Source organism: Myxine glutinosa, chromosome 6 (assembly GCF_964187855.1).
Source record: "Myxine glutinosa chromosome 6, kmMyxGlut1.1, whole genome shotgun sequence".
Taxonomy (NCBI): domain Eukaryota; kingdom Metazoa; phylum Chordata; class Myxini; order Myxiniformes; family Myxinidae; genus Myxine; species Myxine glutinosa.
Window position 1 is genome coordinate 189,534,627 of NC_136266.1, and position 19,415 is coordinate 189,554,041.

Genomic DNA, 19,415 nt, shown 5'->3' on the forward strand with positions numbered 1-19,415 from the left:
TTAGTAGATTATCTTGCAACATTGTCTGGTTGTATTTAGTCGATTATCTTACAACATTGTCTGGTTGTATTTAGTAGATTATCTTACAACATTGTCTGGTTGTATTTAGTAGATTATCTTGCAACATTGTCTGGTTGTATTTAGTAGATTATCTTGCAACATTGTCTGGTTGTATTTAGTAGATTATCTTACAACATTGTCTGGTTGTATTTAGTAGATTATCTTTCAACATTGTCTGGTTGTATTTAGAAGATTATCTTACAACATTGTCTGGTTGTATTTGGTAGATTATCTTACAACATTGTCTGGTTGTATTTAGTAGATTATCTTACAACATTGTCTGGTTGTATTTAGTGGATTATCTTACAACATTGTCTGGTTGTATTTAGTCGTTTATCTTGCAACATTGTCTGGTTGTATTTAGTAGATTGTCTTACAACATTGTCTGGTTGTATTTAGTAGATTATCTTGCAACATTGTCTGGTTGTATTTAGTAGATTATCTTACAATATTGTCTGGTTGTATTTCGTAGATTATCTTGCAACATTGTTTGGTTGTATTTAGTAGATTATCTTGCAACATTGTCTGGTTGTATTTAGTAGATTATCTTGCAACATTGTCTGGTTGTATTTAGTAGATTATCTTGCAACATTGTCTGGTTGTATTTAGTAGATTATCTTGCAACATTGTCTGGTTGTATTTAGTAGATTATCTTGCAACATTGTCTGGTTGTATTTTGTAGATGATCTTTCAATATTGTCTGGTTGTATTTAGTGGATTATCTTGCAACATTGTCTGGTTGTATTTAGTAGATTATCTTGCAACATTGTCTGGTTGTATTTAGTAGATTAACTTGCAACATTGTCTGGTTGTATTTTGTAGATGATCTTTCAATATTGTCTGGTTGTATTTAGTAGATTATCTTGCAACATTGTTTGGTTGTATTTAGTAGATTATCTTACAACATTGTCTGGTTGTATTTAGTAGTTTATCTTACAACATTGTCTGGTTGTATTTAGTAGATTATCTTGCAACATTGTCTGGTTGTATTTAGTAGATTATCTTGCAACATTGTCTGGTTGTATTTAGTAGATTATCTTGCAACATTGTCTGGTTGTATTTTGTAGATTATCTTACAACATTGTCTGGTTGTATTTAGTAGATTATCTTGCAACATTGTCAGGTTGTATTTAGTCGATTATCTTACAACATTGTCTGGTTGTATTTAGTAGATTATCTTGCAACATTGTCTGGTTGTATTTAGTAGATTATCTTACAACATTTTCTGGTTGTATTTAGTAGATTATCTTGCAATATTGTCTGGTTGTATTTAGTAGATTATCTTACAACATTGTCTGGTTGTATTTAGTAGATTATCTTACAACATTTTCTGGTTGTATTTAGTAGATTATCTTGCAATATTGTCTGGTTGTATTTAGTAGATTATCTTACAACATTGTCTGGTTGTATTTAGTAGATTATCTTGCAATATTGTCTGGTTGTATTTAGTAGATTATCTTGCAATATTGTCTGGTTGTATTTAGTAGATTATCTTGCAACATTGTCTGGTTGCATTTAGTAGATTATCTTGCAACATTGTCTGGTTGTATTTAGTAGATTATCTTGCAACATTGTCTTGTTGTATTTAGTAGATTATCTTACAACATTGTCTGGTTGTATTTAGTAGATTATCTTGCAACATTGTCTGGTTGTATTTAGTAGATTATCTTACAACATTGTCTGGTTGTATTTAGTAGATTATCTTGCAACATTGTCTGGTTGTATTTAGTCGATTATCTTGCAACAATGTCTGGTTGTATTTAGTAGATTATCTTACAATATTGTCTGGTTGTGTTTAGTAGATTATCTTGCAACATTGTCTGGTTGTATTTAGTAGATTATCTTGCAACATTGTCTGGTTGTATTTAGTAGATTATCTTGCAACATTGTCTGGTTGTATTTAGTAGATTATCTTGCAATATTGTCTGGTTGTATTTAGTAGATTATCTTACAATATTGTCTGGTTGTATTTAGTAGATTATCTTACAATATTGTCTGGTTGTATTTAGTAGATTATCTTGCAACATTGTCTGGTTGTATTTAGTAGATTACACTGTGGCTTGGATCTGCAATAAACAAAACAATACGACATTCACAATTGGTGCACATCTGGCATGAAGGAATACATTTCATAATGAGGAAGAATTATCACATTTAAGAACTTGTGTAATGATAATATATCTCAAATAAATGTCAATGATCTGTATCACAATTGGAATCAGCTGAAATATGGTGGAATATTAGTTCAAATATGCTTAAATAATATGGTTAATCATTCTCAGTTCTGCAAGTGAAGCTTCACTAACCTTGTCTGTCCCTGCGATTCTTGGACGCCAAGTCCAAAAACTTAAGCTGGAAGTGAAACCTCGTTAAACTGTTCCAACATGAAGAATGAAGTGCTGAAATAAAACTTACCTGATAATTAATAAAGGTAAAGTAAATTAATAAACATATCATTATGTGATGTGCCGAATATCTACAAGGGGTGTGTGTATATGTACCCCAATAACTCATATTACATTTGTCTCAAACTTACCAATGACCCCATAATTCACCAAAATATGAAAATGTGCCAACGGATGACGACGCGAAGCGAAATTGGTCACGTTTTGAGGGTACCCCCATACATTGGCCCCAAATGACAAGTTCATCCCAACTTATGCAATGTTAATATTTGTTCTCATGTTCAGGACACTCTCGGGCATCAGGAAAATATAGGGTCGGTGGTTTGTTGGGGGAGGGAGGGGGGGCACGGCCAGCTATAGTAGCCCATGGCCGAGAACGCTGCCTACTCCCAAAAGTAAACCGAAGCGTGGGAAGTCACACTCGCCGGCACATATCTCTGCCTTTTATCATTTACGGTTAAACAGGTGCTCTGTGTTTATGTCACCTGGTATCTTGCTGTTTCCTGAGTCATTTCATCAAAAACATTGGACTTGATTGATTTTGTGACGACCTGCTCTGTTTCGTTCAGTTCCTCTTCCTGACAATGCTCTGAGACACCAAGAAAACAGTTCAATGGAATGTGTCCAAAACGCATACGTAGGTCTTGCGAAGGTGCTCGCAGATCATCACCTGATGCGTGAATGGAAGACTCACCAAACGCACGAAACAGACATGTTGGCAATGTTTCACACGACTCGCTATGATTGGCTGACCTAAACAAGCTGATTAACTGAACAACTATGACCTGCTCTCCATGTATGTATCTTCGCATGTGATGCCAAGGAAGAATAACCGGGCGTGCCAGCATCGGGCAGCCATCGTCACACTAACAAACGATTGTAAATGTTCTTCAAAATGATGAAATCATCACATCAAGTTGGCTGTTCTGTTCCCATTCTATCCCTGGCTGAAGATCATATTGTCCACAAATGAATGCAAGCACATATGATATGTCTTCTGAAGGACAACATGTCCTCGGACAAGGCGCGTCTTGCTGGCACAGTGTCAGAGCGGCAATTTGATGCAATTCATGGCTAATAGCAGTGAGAGAGTGATTGGTAACACTCACCGAGCAAGATGAGTAGGCAGGCGAGGCCGGCAGCCACGGCTTGTGTTTGTGCGCCGCCCAAAGATGGCCGCCGGGCCTCGGGATGGCAAGATGGGCGACCGGCCTCAGCGCAGAGGCAAATCTGGATGGTCAGAGTGCTGGTGGAGCTGAGCGGGGGCACTCCGCCATCACTCACAGTCACTGGTAACAAAACTTGGCTCCCAAGCCCATCGGCAGCCCTTTGCCATTGGCGCAGCCCTCCAGCTCTCACACGCAAACTGGCATGGTTGTCTGTGGTGTGAGAGACAAGGATCAGTTTGCAGGTCGGGTTTATCTATCTAGCAGATACATATTTGACAAGGCCTCGTTACAAAATGCTTGCATCATCATTTATGTTTGGCTGTGCCACTGGTGCATCCTTCATTAATCTCCTGTGGACACATTTTAAGGTCACGACACAGACAAACAATGACCTAATATTTGTCAAAGGTAGCAGGGAGAGTGAGAGCCATGATAAGAAAACAGAGGCTATCATGTGCAGATGATTGGGCCTGATGTGAGGCATCATGTGCAGATGATTTGGCCTGATGTAAGGCATCATGTGCAGATGATTGGGCCTGATGTAAGGCATCATGCGCAGATGATTGGGCCTGATGTAAGGCATCATGTGCAGATGATTGGGCCTGATGTAAGGCATCATGCGCAGATGATTGGGCCTGATGTAAGGCACCATGTGCAGATGATTTGGCCTGATGTAAGGCATCATGTGCAGATGATTGGGCCTGATGTAAGGCATCATGCGCAGATGATTGGGCCTGATGTAAGGCATCATGTGCAGATGATTGGGCCTGATGTAAGGCATCATGTGCAGATGATTTGGCCTGATGTAAGGCATCATGTGCAGATGATTTGGCCTGATGTAAGGCATCATGTGCAGATGATTTGGCCTGATGTGAGGCATCATGTGCAGATGATTGGGCCTGATGTGAGGCATCATGTGCAGATGATTTGGCCTGATGCGAGGCATCATGTGCAGATGATTGGGCCTGATGTAAGGCATCATGTGCAGATGATTGGGCCTGATGTAAGGCATCATGTGCAGATGATTTGGCCTGATGTAAGGCATCATGTGCAGATGATTATGCCTGATGTAAGGCATCATGTGCAGATGATTTGGCCTGATGTAAGGCATCATGTGCAGATGATTGGGCCTGATGTAAGGCATCATGTGCAGATGATTGGGCCTGATGTGAGGCATCATGTTCAGATGATTTGGCCTGATGTAAGGCATCATGTGCAGATGATTGGGCCTGATGTAAGGCATCATGTGCAGATGATTTGGCCTGATGTAAGGCATCATATGCAGATGATTGGGACTGATGTAAGGCATCATGTGTAGATGATTGGGCCTGATGTGAGGCATCATGTGCAGATGATTGGGCCTGATGTAAGGCATCATGTGCAGATGATTGGGCCTGATGTGAGGCATCATGTGCAGATGATTTGGCCTGATGTAAGGCATCATGTGCAGATGATTTGGCCTGATGTGAGGCATCATGTGCAGATGATTTGGCCTGATGTGAGGCATCATGTGCAGATGATTTGGCCTGATGTGAGGCATCATGTGCAGATGATTTGGCCTGATGTGAGGCATCATGTGCAGATGATTGGGCCTGATGTGAGGCATCATGTGCAGATGATTTGGCCTGATGTGAGGCATCATGTGCAGATGATTTGGCCTGATGTAAGGCATCATGTGCAGATGATTTGGCCTGATGTAAGGCATCATGTGCAGATGATTTGGCCTGATGTGAGGCATCATGTGCAGATGATTTGGCCTGATGTAAGGCATCATGTGCAGATGATTGGGCCTGATGTAAGGCATCATGTGCAGATGATTTGGCCTGATGTAAGGCATCATGTGCAGATGATTTGGCCTGATGTGAGGCATCATGTGCAGATGATTTGGCCTGATGTGAGGCATCATGTGCAGATGATTTGGCCTGATGTGAGGCATCATGTGCAGATGATTTGGCCTGATGTAAGGCATCATGTGCAGATGATTGGGCCTGATGTAAGGCATCATGTGCAGATGATTTGGCCTGATGTAAGGCATCATGTGCAGATGATTGGGCCTGATGTAAGGCATCATGTGCAGATGATTTGGCCTGATGTAAGGCATCATGTGCAGATGATTGGGCCTGATGTAAGGCATCATGTGCAGATGATTGGGCCTGATGTAAGGCATCATGTGCAGATGATTTGGCCTGATGTAAGGCATCATGTGCAGATGATTTGGCCTGATGTGAGGCATCATGTGCAGATGATTGGGCCTGATGTAAGGCATCATGTGCAGATGATTGGGCCTGATGTAAGGCATCATGTGCAGATGATTTGGCCTGATGTAAGGCATCATGTGCAGATGATTTGGCCTGATGTAAGGCATCATGTGCAGATGATTTGGCCTGATGTAAGGCATCATGTGCAGATGATTGGGCCTGATGTAAGGCATCATGTGCAGATGATTTGGCCTGATGTAAGGCATCATGTGCAGATGATTTGGCCTGATGTAAGGCATCATGTGCAGATGATTGGGCCTGATGTGAGGCATCATGTGCAGATGATTTGGCCTGATGTGAGGCATCATGTGCAGATGATTTGGCCTGATGTAAGGCATCATGTGCAGATGATTTGGCCTGATGTAAGGCATCATGTGCAGATGATTGGGCCTGATGTGAGGCATCATGTGCAGATGATTGGGCCTGATGTGAGGCATCATGTGCAGATGATTTGGCCTGATGTGAGGCATCATGTGCAGATGATTGGGCCTGATGTGAGGCATCATGTGCAGATGATTTGGCCTGATGTAAGGCATCATGTGCAGATGATTGGGCCTGATGCGAGGCATCATGTGCAGATGATTGGGCCTGATGTGAGGCATCATGTGCAGATGATTGGGCCTGATGTGAGGCATCATGTGCAGATGATTGGGCCTGATGTGAGGCATCATGTGCAGATGATTGGGCCTGAAGTAAGGCATCATGTGCAGATGATTTGGCCTGATGTAAGGCATCATGTGCAGATGATTTGGCCTGATGTGAGGCATCATGTGCAGATGATTGGGCCTGATGTGAGGCATCATGTGCAGATGATTGGGCCTGATGTGAGGCATCATGCGCAGATGATTGGGCCTGATGTAAGGCATCATGTGCAGATGATTGGGCCTGATGTAAGGCATCATGTGCAGATGATTGGGCCTGATGTGAGGCATCATGTGCAGATGATTGGGCCTGATGTGAGGCATCATGTGCAGATGATTGGGCCTGATGTGAGGCATCATGTGCAGATGATTGGGCCTGAAGTAAGGCATCATGTGCAGATGATTGGGCCTGATGTAAGGCATCATGTGCAGATGATTTGGCCTGATGTGAGGCATCATGTGCAGATGATTGGGCCTGATGTGAGGCATCATGTGCAGATGATTGGGCCTGATGTGAGGCATCATGTGCAGATGATTGGGCCTGAAGTAAGGCATCATGTGCAGATGATTGGGCCTGATGTAAGGCATCATGTGCAGATGATTGGGCCTGAAGTAAGGCATCATGTGCAGATGATTGGGCCTGATGTAAGGCATCATGTGCAGATGATTTGGCCTGATGTGAGGCATCATGTGCAGATGATTGGGCCTGAAGTAAGGCATCATGTGCAGATGATTTGGCCTGATGTGAGGCATCATGTGCAGATGATTGGGCCTGATGTAAGGCACCATGTGCAGATGATTTGGCCTGATGTAAGGCATCATGTGCAGATGATTTGGCCTGATGTGAGGCATCATGTGCAGATGATTGGGCCTGATGTGAGGCATCATGCGCAGATGATTGGGCCTGATGTAAGGCATCATGTGCAGATGATTGGGCCTGATGTAAGGCACCATGTGCAGATGATTGGGCCTGATGTAAGGCACCATGTGCAGATGATTTGGCCTGATGTGAGGCATCATGTGCAGATGATTGGGCCTGATGTGAGGCATCATGCGCAGATGATTGGGCCTGATGTAAGGCATCATGTGCAGATGATTGGGCCTGATGTAAGGCATCATGTGCAGATGATTGGGCCTGATGTAAGGCATCATGTGCAGATGATTGGGCCTGATGTAAGGCATCATGTGCAGATGATTGGGCCTGATGTAAGGCATCATGTGCAGATGATTGGGCCTGATGTGAGGCATCATGTGCAGATGATTGGGCCTGAAGTAAAACATCTCGATTGCTTTATTGTAGTTACGATTATAAATATGATTAGTAGATAGATTGGGCCAACGCTCGAATCAAACTCACCACCACTGTTAACGAGAGTGAAGTTCGGATTATCCTTGAGTAGGGAAAACTGGAATCTCTGTCCTTCAGAAAGCTCATCGACATCCATTGCACTGATGGTCTGGATTACCTGTGTGGGGTTGGCAGAGCAGGTTGACACACAATCAAGAAAAGAGTGGAGGAAGGGCAGACGGAAACATTCAATCAAAGTGATCACATGATTACAGTGAAGGAGGAAGGAACAGAGAATCTTGATCACACGTTTGGAAGTATAACCCAAAACATCAGATACAAGAGTCACAGGGAGTTTAAACAGAGACCCGTAATGCGTCATGTGAAACCAAATCTAGATCACGTCCATCTTGCCTCATTTTCTTATTTTCCAGAACCTTGTGACCCCCATCCCTTGCCCATCCTCATTCTGCTCCTCACCTGCCCAGCTGGCATGCCTTCACACACGGTGAGTTCGGTCGTCGTAGTCAGAATTGGTGGATTATCATTAACATCTAACACGTGCATAAACACTGGAACAGTAGTCTGGATCTCTTGAAGTCCCTCCTCAGTCGCCACCAGGCTTATGTTGTGCCAGGCCTGGGTTTCCCGGTCCAGCGGATAGGCAGCCGTGACGACACCTGATACAGGATCGACGGCGAAGTACCTCTCTGGGTCAGTGTTCCGATCAATGTGAAACCTAAAAGGGACCGGAAAAAGCCGTTTAGCTCGGTGAGAATACTACAGGTTATCGGGAGCCATATCTATTTATTACGTGTGCATGGGAGGAAAGTTGGGGTGGAGGGGTTTGAATTGAAGAAACTTCAAACTGATAAAAGGAAGAGAAGGGCGCTCGATGGATACAGAGAGTGTAACGAGTGGAATGTAGGAGGAATGAGTAGAGAAGAGCAAAAGGTTTAAAAGGGATGGCAGTAAATGTATGGAACAAACAATTGGTTGGGAGGGAGGTAGGAAGATGGGAAGAAGTAGACCTACTATATTCAAGAATTGTTATATTTGTTGACATCGTAAATAGATGGCCCCGAATCCTTATTTTAAAAAAGCACAGGATAACTCCTAAAATTGTCATTTGTGGAGTGAAAGGGAGTCAGGCTTGGCCCAAGCTTCACCTGGCCAACCCCAAAAGAACGTGGGAAAATTGTAGTCGGTAAAGAGGAAGAAGAAGAAGTAAAGGAAGAAGAGAGTAAAATGGAGTTGGATTATTATTTGACGACACAGTTGTTGTTTACATGTTTTACCATCTCACGCATGTAAATACAAGACTAAACACAATCACATAAAATATCATGTCATCCAATATATTCATCACAATCACATAAAAAGATCATATAATACAATAAACATCACAATCACATAAAAAGATCACATAATACAATAATTATCACAATCACATAAAAAGATCACGTCATACAATAATCATCATAATCACATAAAAAGATCACATAATACAACAATCATCACAATCACATAAAAAGATCACATCATACAATAATCATCACAATCACATAAATAGATCACGTCATACAATAATCATCACAATCACATAAAAGACCACGTCATATAATAATCATCATAATCACATAAAAAGATCACGTCATACAATAATCATCACAATCACATAAAAAGAACACATAATACAATAATCATCACAATCACATAAAAAGACCACGTCATACAATAATAATCACAATCACATAAAGAGATAACATATTACAATAATCATCACAATCAAATAAAAATATCACATAACACAATAATCATCACAATAACATAAAAAGACCACGTCATACAATGGTCATCACAATCACATAAAAGACCATGTCATACAATAATCATCACAATCACACAAAAAGACCACGTCATACAATGGTCATCACAATCACATAAAAAGATCACATAATACAACAATCATCACAATCACATAAAAAGATCACATAATACAACAATCATCACAATCACATAAAAAGATCACATCATACAATAATCATCACAATCACATAAAAAGATCACGTAATACAATAATCATCATAATCACATAAAAAGATCACATAATACAATAATCATCATAATCACATAAAAAGATCACATCATACAATAATCATCACAATCACATAAAAAGATCACGTAATACAATAATCATCACAATCACATAAATAGACCACGTCATACAATAATAATCACAATCACATCAAAAGATAACATATTACAATAATCATCACAATCACATAAAAATATCACATAACACTATAATCATCACAATAACATAAAAAGATCACATAATACAATAATCATCACAATAACATAAAAATATCACATAACACTATAATCATCACAATAACATAAAAAGACCACGTCATACAATGGTCATCACAATCACATAAAAAGATCATATAATACAATAAACATCACAATCACATAAAAAGATCACATAATACAATAATCATCATAATCACATAAAAAGATCACATAATACAATAATCATCACAATCACATAAAAAGATCACAAAATACAACAATCATCACAATCACATAAAAAGATCACATCATACAATAATCATCACAATCACATAAATAGATCACGTCATACAATAATCATCACAATCACATAAAAGACCACGTCATATAATAATCATCATAATCACATGAAAAGATCACGTCATACAATAATCATCACAATCACATAAAAAGATCACATAATACAATAATAATCACAATCACATCAAAAGATAACATATTACAATAATCATCACAATCAAATAAAAATATCACATAACACAATAATCATCACAATAACATAAAAAGACCACGTCATACAATGGTCATCACAATCACATAAAAGACCATGTCATACAATAATCATCACAATCACACAAAAAGACCACGTCATACAATGGTCATCACAATCACATAAAAGACCATGTCATACGATAATAATCACAATCACATAAAAGATCACGTCATACAATAATCATCACAATAACATAAAAAGACCACGTCATACAATAATAATCACAATCACATAAAAAGATCACATAATACAACAATCATAAAGATCACATAATACAATAATCATCACAATTACATAAAAAGATCACATAATACAATAATAATCACAATCACATAAAAAGATCACATAATACAATAATCATCACAATCACATAAAAGACCACGTCATACAATAATAATCACAATCACATAAAAGATCACGTCATACAATAATCATCACAATAACAGAAAAAGACCACGTCATACAATAATAATCACAATCACATAAAAAGATCACATCATACAATAATCATCACAATCACATAAAAAGATCACATAATACAACAATCATCACAATCACATAAAAAGATCATATAATACAATAATCATCACAATCACATAAAAAGACCACGTCATACAATGGTCATCACAATCACATAAAAGACCGTGTCATACAATAATAATCACAATCACATAAAAGATCACGTCATACAATAATTATCACAATAACATAAAAAGACCACGTCATACAATGATCATCACAATCACATAAAAGACCATGTCATACAATAATAATCACAATCACATAAAAGACCATGTCATACAATAATAATCACAATCACATAAAAGATCACGTCATACAATAATCATCACAATAACATAAAAAGACCACGTCATACAATAATAATCACAATCACATAAAAAGATCACATAATACAACAATCATCACAATCACATAAAAAGATCACGTAATACAATAATCATCACAATCACATAAAAAGATCACATAATACAATAATAATCACAATCACATAAAAAGATCACATAATACAATAATCATCACAATCACATAAAAGACCATGTCATACAATAATAATCACAATCACATAAAAGATCACGTCATGCAATAATCATCACAATAACATAAAAAGACCACGTCATACAATAATAATCACAATCACATAAAAAGATCACATCACACAATAATCATCACAATCACATAAAAAGATCACATAATACAACAATCATCACAATCACATAAAAAAATCATATAATACAATAATCATCACAATCACATAAAAGACTACATCATATAATAATCATCATAATCACATAAAAAGATCACATCATACAATAATCATCACAATCACATAAAAAGATCACATAATACAATAATCATCCCAATCACATAAAAAGACCACGTCATACAATAATCATCACAATCACATAAAAAGACCACGTCATACAATAATCATCACAATCACCATGATTATTTCAATTTGAAAATGCTTACTATATAGTCAGCAAGGGAACCCTCTGAGGGCAGACGTTCAGGATACTGTTCAGGATAGAATCAGAACCAACAAGGGTATCCAGAGGAAAGGGAGGAGAGGATCGATGTAGATAATCAGGACTAAGGAGTGTATCCAGGGTGAAATGGAGGAGGGGATCAATGTAGAGAAGCAGGACCAAGGAGTGTATCCAGAGGGAAAGGGAAGAGGAGGGGGATAGAGGTTAATGGTAAAGAGGAGATCTTGCTCCACCTTTCCTGACAAGTACACCTTGCCCTATCTTATTTCAATGATGGAATGGTGGAAGGAGATTGAGTGTGGTGTTGATTTTTTAAAAAGGAAGAGAGAGAGAGATAAGAGTAAAGAGAGGGAAGGGTCAAGAGAAGGTGTAAGGGTAGGGCAGGTAAAGGTGCAAGCATTCCATTTTTTATGAGGCTAAGGTGACAAGTTGATGTACTCTTAGCACTTTAAAAGTAAAAACAACTTATTTTGAACATACCTCACAGATCGGGCCTGAGTATCTGGATCTTGTGCGACCACATTTCCTATGATTGTGTCCGTTGAGCTGTTTTCCACCACAGTGAATTGGTACATTGGTGCAGAAAACACAGGTGGCTCATTTTCATCATTCACGAGGATAGTCACCTCCGCCGTGTCTGCCTTCAGACCTCCAGGAGCTTGGAACTCTTTTCTTTGTTCAGGAAAAACTGAACTGCCCGTTCCGCCGTTCCAATGTGGGCTGTAGAAGCGCAGGTCCGGGCGAGGATTTGTTGCATGCAGGAGGAGCCGGTATCGTGTCTTGTGCTCAAAATCCAATGGCTGAGAGAAAAGGTGAGACCTTAATGTGTGCGTATGTGTATGATATACACAAAAGTGTACCACATGCATATTATACAATAATAAATAGTGTAACAGGTGCATATTATAAAATAATAAATGTAACTAGAACTGACACTTTATAACTGCTCGCAGTGATGGCCTGTTTCCTCGGCCTGCCCACTTTGATACAACCGCCCTTTGATACACCCCTTTTTAATACAATCCCACTTTGATACAACCCCGCTTTGATACAACCCCGCTTTGATACAAGTATCTGGAGAAATCTGGAGCTATCTATCTGGAGCTTTGATACAACTCGAGATCTCGCGAGATCTTTGTCGGCGAGTCATGTTTTTTCGAAGCTGTCCACGCTCTCACGCTTTCAAAGTTAAGTAATTGTTCACAATTGTGTCTTTGTCGAAACTGTATTTATCTTTCGGTGTGTGTACCTATAGTGTGTCCTCAGGAAGATTCTCGGTGTTAATTTTTCATACCTGTATAGAAAATCGTCGGTTAATTCGTGTTGCGAACCTTGAGGCTTTGTTTTTCTCTCAGCGGTCCATCGATTGTGCTCCAATTACTTTCGTTCTCTCTGTTTTTCCCAGTCTTTTCACCCTATACGTCCTTGTTTAAAATCTCAACTCAAAAAAAAAAAAAAAAATTTTTTTCCTGCTTTATTCTTATTCGTTGTTCTTAAGTCCATGGTGTCCTTGTGTTTTATACTTCTCCCACCCCCTCCACCCCCCATGCCCTCTCCCTCTCACACATCTCCCGATGTCCCTGCTCTCAAATGTTGTGTTTGTGTGCTTCCCCTTCTCTCCCCATCTTGTCTACTGCTCCCTCTTTTTATATATTTTGTTTGTCTGTTTGATTTTTTTTTTGTGACAAATGTTAGCTCTTTCACGAGCCTCGATTTTGTATATATATATATATAAAAAAACAACAACAAAAAAACCCCCCGCTTTGAAACAACCCCGCTTGGATACAACCCCACTTTTATGCAACCCCGCTTTGATAAAACCCTGCTTTGATACAACCCCACTTGGATACAACCCCGCTTTGATGCAACCCGCTTTCATTGGACACACTTTGATACAACCCCACTTGGATACAACCTCGCTTTGATAAAGCCCCGCTTGGATACAACCCCGCTTTGATACAACCCTGCTTTGATACAACCCTGCTTTGATACAACCCCACTTGGATACAACCCCGCTTTGATGCAACCCGCTTTCATTGGACACACTTTGATACAACCCCACTTGGATACAACCCCGCTTTGATGCAACCCGCTTTCATTGGACATGCTTTCATTGGACACGCTTTGATACAACCCCGCTTTGATACGGCCCTGCTATCATTGGACACGCTTTGACACAACCCCGCTTTGATACAACGCCGCTTGGATACAACCCCACATTCATTGGACACACTTTGTTACAACCTCACTTTCATACAACCCCACTTTCATGCAACCACACTTTGTTACAACCTCGCTTTCATCGTACATGCTTTGATGCAACCCCGGTTTCATTAGACACACTTTGATACAACCCCACTTTCATTAGACACACTTTGATACAACCACACTTTGTTACAACCTCGCTTTCATACAACCACACTTTGATACAACCCCGCTTTGATACAACCTCACTTTGATACAACCCCGCGTGGATACAACCCCGCTTGGATATAACCCCGCTTTGATACAACCCCGCTTTCATAAGACACACTTTGATACAACCACACTTTGAAACAAACCCGCTTTCATCGTACATGCTTTGATGCAACCCCGGTTTCATTAGACACACTTTGATACAACCCCACTTTCATTAGACACACTTTGATACAACCACACTTTGTTACAACATGGCTTTCATCGTACATGCTTTGATGCAACCCCGGTTTCATTAGACACACTTTGATACAACCCCACTTTCATTAGACACACTTTGATACAACCACACGTTGTTACAACCTCGCTTTCATACAACCACACTTTGATACAACCCCGCTTTGATACAACCTCACTTCGATACAACCCCGCGTGGATACAACCCCGCTTGGATATAACCCCGCTTTGATACAACCCCGCTTGGATACAACCCCGCATTGATGCAACCCACTTTTATTGGACATGCTTTCATTGGACACGCTTTGATACAACCCCGCTTTCATTGGACATGCTTTGATACAACCCCGCTTTGATACAACCCCACTTTGATACAACTCCACTTTCATTGGACACACTTTGTTACAACCTCACTTTCATACAACCCCACTTTGATACAACCCCGCTTTGATGCAACCCCAGTTTCATTAGACACACTTTGATACAACCCCGCTTTCATCGTACATGCTTTGATGCAACCCCACTTTGATACAACCCCGCTATCATCGTACATGCTTTGATGCAACCCCAGTTTCATTAGACACACTTTGATACAACCCCACTTTTATACAACCCTGCTTTGATACAACCCCGCTTGGATACAACCCCACTTTGATACAACCCCACTTGGATTCAACCCCACTTTGATACAACCCCGGTTTGATACAACCCCGCTTTGATACAACCCCGCTTTGATACAACCCCGCTTTGATACAACCCCGCTTTGATAAACCCCGCTTTGATACAACCATGCTTTGATACAACCCCGCTTTGATACAACCCCGCTTGGATACAACCCCGCTTGGATACAACCATGCTTTGATACAACCCCGCTTGGATACAACCCCGCTTGGATACAACCCCGCTTGGATACAACCATGCTTTGATACAACCTCGCTTGGATACAACCCCGCTTTCATTGGACACACTTTGATACAACCCCACATTGTTACAACCTTGCTTTAATTCAACCCCACTTTGATACACCACCGCTTTCATCGGACATGCTTTGATGCAACCACGGTTTCATTAGACACACTTTGATACAACCCCGCTTTCATTAGACACACTTTGATACAACCCCACTTTGTTACAACCTCACTTTCATACAACCCCACTTTGATACAACCCCGCCTTGATACAACCTCACGTGGATACAACCCCGCTTTGATACAACCACGCTTTCATCGGACACGCTTTGATACGACCTCGCTTTGACACAACCCCGCTTTGATACGACGTTCCTTTCGTATATCCCTACTTCCATCTTAATTAAAGGTACACTGAAAAGTCACATGCCTTGAGAAGATAAATGTAGAGTTTCTTCTTCTTCACACAATAACAACTTATAGTTTCCAGACCTCACATCCAATCATCTTGAAATTTTGAAAACTTGTTCCACTTCATGACCTCTAATTATATTATAAAGTTTCACGTCGATCAATGAAGCGGTTCCAGAGATATAATTCTTTAAATTATTTATCGCTGCCATTCCATGTGACCTATCGCAAATTCCAAAAGGGCATTTTAGCACGTCGACATAGGGAATATAAGTGTGAAGTTTCCATTATATATGATCAAAATTGAGGGAGGAGCTAGGTTTTAAAGGTTTATGCTTCAAAAGGTCATAGCTCCTGAACTAAGTGACTTATGACGTCATGCTCGCTGAACTTTTTGTTCGTCATGGGCGATTCTTTTTGCAAAGTTTGGCCTCAATCTGTTCAGTTGTTTCAGAGAAAATGGGGTTTTAGTGGAGGCATCCTCCTTGGATGATAGAGCAGACGTACAAGGCCATGGTGGTGGTTACAGATGACAAATGGTCAAGCTGATTATTGTTATATAAAAGGAAATTGGAATACCGATCAAAAGCCTTTAAATTACAAGAAAGTGACACGTGATCTTTAGCATCAACAAATGAATGCAAGTGCACTGGAAGGCCACCTTAATACCTCCACCAGATGATGCCCACTGCTGGAAATACCGGCCGGCCGTCTTGATACCTCCACCACATGATGCCCACTGCTATACTTGTGTTGAAATAAAATAAAATTTGACATTTCTTGGACTAATATTGTATCTGATTTATAGTATCTGATTCGTAGAAGGTTTATTAATTTTGACTGATATAGTATCTGATTCATATAACGTTTTTGAATATTGGACGAATATAGTATCTGATTTATAGTATCTGATTTATAGTATCTGATTTATAGTATCTGATTTATAGTATCTGATTTATAGTATCTGATTTATAGAGCGTTTTTCAATATTGGACGAATATAGTATCTGGTTCATAGAACGTTTTTGAATTGGAGCCTCCACACTTGAAACATTATTCCTAAGAAGGTACATTACAACACACTGTGCAATTAGTCATAGCAGTTAGAAGTGATTCGAAACTTGGATGATAAAAAAGAGGAGGAGGAATGTGATTAGATGTGATTCGAAACTTGGATGACAGAGCAGGAGGCGGATGATTAGATGTGATTCGAAACTTGGATGATAGAGCAGGAGGCAGATGATTAAATGTGATTCGAAACTTGGATGATAGAGCAGGTGGCAGGTGATTAGATGTGATTCGAAACTTGGATGATAGAGCAGGTGGCAGGTGATTAGATGTGATTCGAAACTTGGATGATAGAGCAGGTGGCAGGTGATTAGATGTGATTTGAAACTTGGATGATAGAGCAGGAGGCAGGTGATTAGATGTGATTCGAAACTTGGGTGATAGAGCAGGAGGCAGGTGATTAGATGTGATTCGAAACTTGGATGATAGAGCAGGAGGCAGGTGATTAGATGAGATTTGAAACTTGGATGATAGAGCAGGAGGCAGGTGATTAGATGTGATTCGAAACTTGGGTGATAGAGCAGGAGGCAGGTGATTAGATGTGATTCGAAACTTGGATGATAGAGCACGAGGCAGGTGATTAGATGTGATTTGAAACTTGGGTGATAGAGCACGAGGCAGGTGATTAGATGTGATTCGAAACTTGGATGATAGAGCAGGAGGCAGGTGATTAGATGTGATTCGAACCTTGGATGATAGAGCAGGAGGCAGGTGATTAGATGTGATTTGAAACTTGGATGATAGAGCAGGAGGCAGGTGATTATATGTGATTCGAAACTTGGATGATAGAGCAGGAGGCAAGTGATTAGATGTGATACGAATCTTGGATGATAGAGGAGGAGGCAGGTGATTAGATGTGATTCGAATCTTGGATGATAGAGGTGGAGGCTGGTGATTAGATGTGATTCGAAACTTGGATGATAGAGCAGGAGGCAGGTGATTAGATGTGATTTGAAACTTGGATGATAGAGCAGGAGGCAGGTGATTAGATGTGATTCAAAACTTTGGTGACAGAGCAGGAGGCAGGTCATTAGATGTGATTCGAAACCTGGATGATAGAGCAGGAGGCAGGTGATTAGGTGTGATTCGAAACTTGGATGATAGAGGAGGAGGCTGGTGATTCGATGTGATTCAAAACCTGGATGATATAGCAGGAGGCAGGTGATTAGATGTGATTCAAAACTTGGATGATAGAGCAGGAGGCAGGTCATTAGATGTGATTCAAAACTTGAATGATGGAGCAGGAGGCAGGTGATTCGAAATGATTCAAAATTTGGGTGACAGAGCAGGAGGCAGGTGATTAGGTGTGACTCGAAACCTGGATGACAGAGGAGGAGGCAGGTGGATAGATGTGATTCGAAACTTGGCTGATAGAGCAGGAGGCAGGTGATTAGATGTCATTCGAAACTTGTATAATAGAGCAGGAGGCAGGTGATTAGATGTCATTCGAAACTTGTATAATAGAGCAGGAGGCAGGTGATTAGATGTGATTCGAAACTTGGATGATAGAGCAGGAGGCAGGTGATTAGATGTGATTTGAAACTTGGATGATAGAGCAGGAGGCAGGTGATTAGATGTAATTCAAAAACTGGATGACAGAGGAGGAGGCAGGTGGATAGATGTGATTCGAAACTTGGCTGATAGAGCAGGAGGCAGGTGATTAGATATGATTCGAAACTTGGATGATAGAGCAGGAGGCAGGTGATTAGATGTGATTCGAATCGAGGATGATGGAGGAGGAGGCAGGTGATTAGATGTGATTCGAATCTTGGATGATAGAGGAGGAGGCAGGTGATTAGATGTCATTCGAAACTTGTATAATAGAGCAGGAGGCAGGTGATTAGATGTCATTCGAAACTTGTATAATAGAGCAGGAGGCAGGTGATTAGATGTGATTCGAAACTTGGATGATAGAGCACGAGGCAGGTGATTAGATGTGATTTGAAACTTGGGTGATAGAGCACGAGGCAGGTGATTAGATGTGATTCGAAACTTGGATGATAGAGCAGGAGGCAGGTGATTAGATGTGATTCGAACCTTGGATGATAGAGCAGGAGGCAGGTGATTAGATGTGATTTGAAACTTGGATGATAGAGCAGGAGGCAGGTGATTATATGTGATTCGAAACTTGGATGATAGAGCAGGAGGCAAGTGATTAGATGTGATACGAATCTTGGATGATAGAGGAGGAGGCAGGTGA

The 19,415-nt window shown here is 40.4% G+C and overlaps 1 protein-coding gene across 2 annotated transcripts in view; it reads right to left on the reverse strand.

Annotated features, from left to right (window-relative positions):
- LOC137429057 (cadherin-7) overlaps positions 1 to 19,415 on the reverse strand; it is a 388,741-nt gene that overhangs the window by 46,733 nt on the left and 322,593 nt on the right. For both annotated transcript variants that reach the window (XM_078781016.1, XM_078781015.1), the window contains 4 exons: positions 12,658 to 12,977; positions 8,302 to 8,560; positions 7,891 to 7,999; positions 3,575 to 3,844 (listed from right to left, as the gene is read on the reverse strand). In XM_078781016.1, coding sequence (XP_078637142.1) covers positions 3,575 to 3,844; positions 7,891 to 7,999; positions 8,302 to 8,560; positions 12,658 to 12,977 — 958 coding nt within the window. The remainder of the gene's footprint in view (positions 1 to 3,574; positions 3,845 to 7,890; positions 8,000 to 8,301; positions 8,561 to 12,657; positions 12,978 to 19,415) is intronic.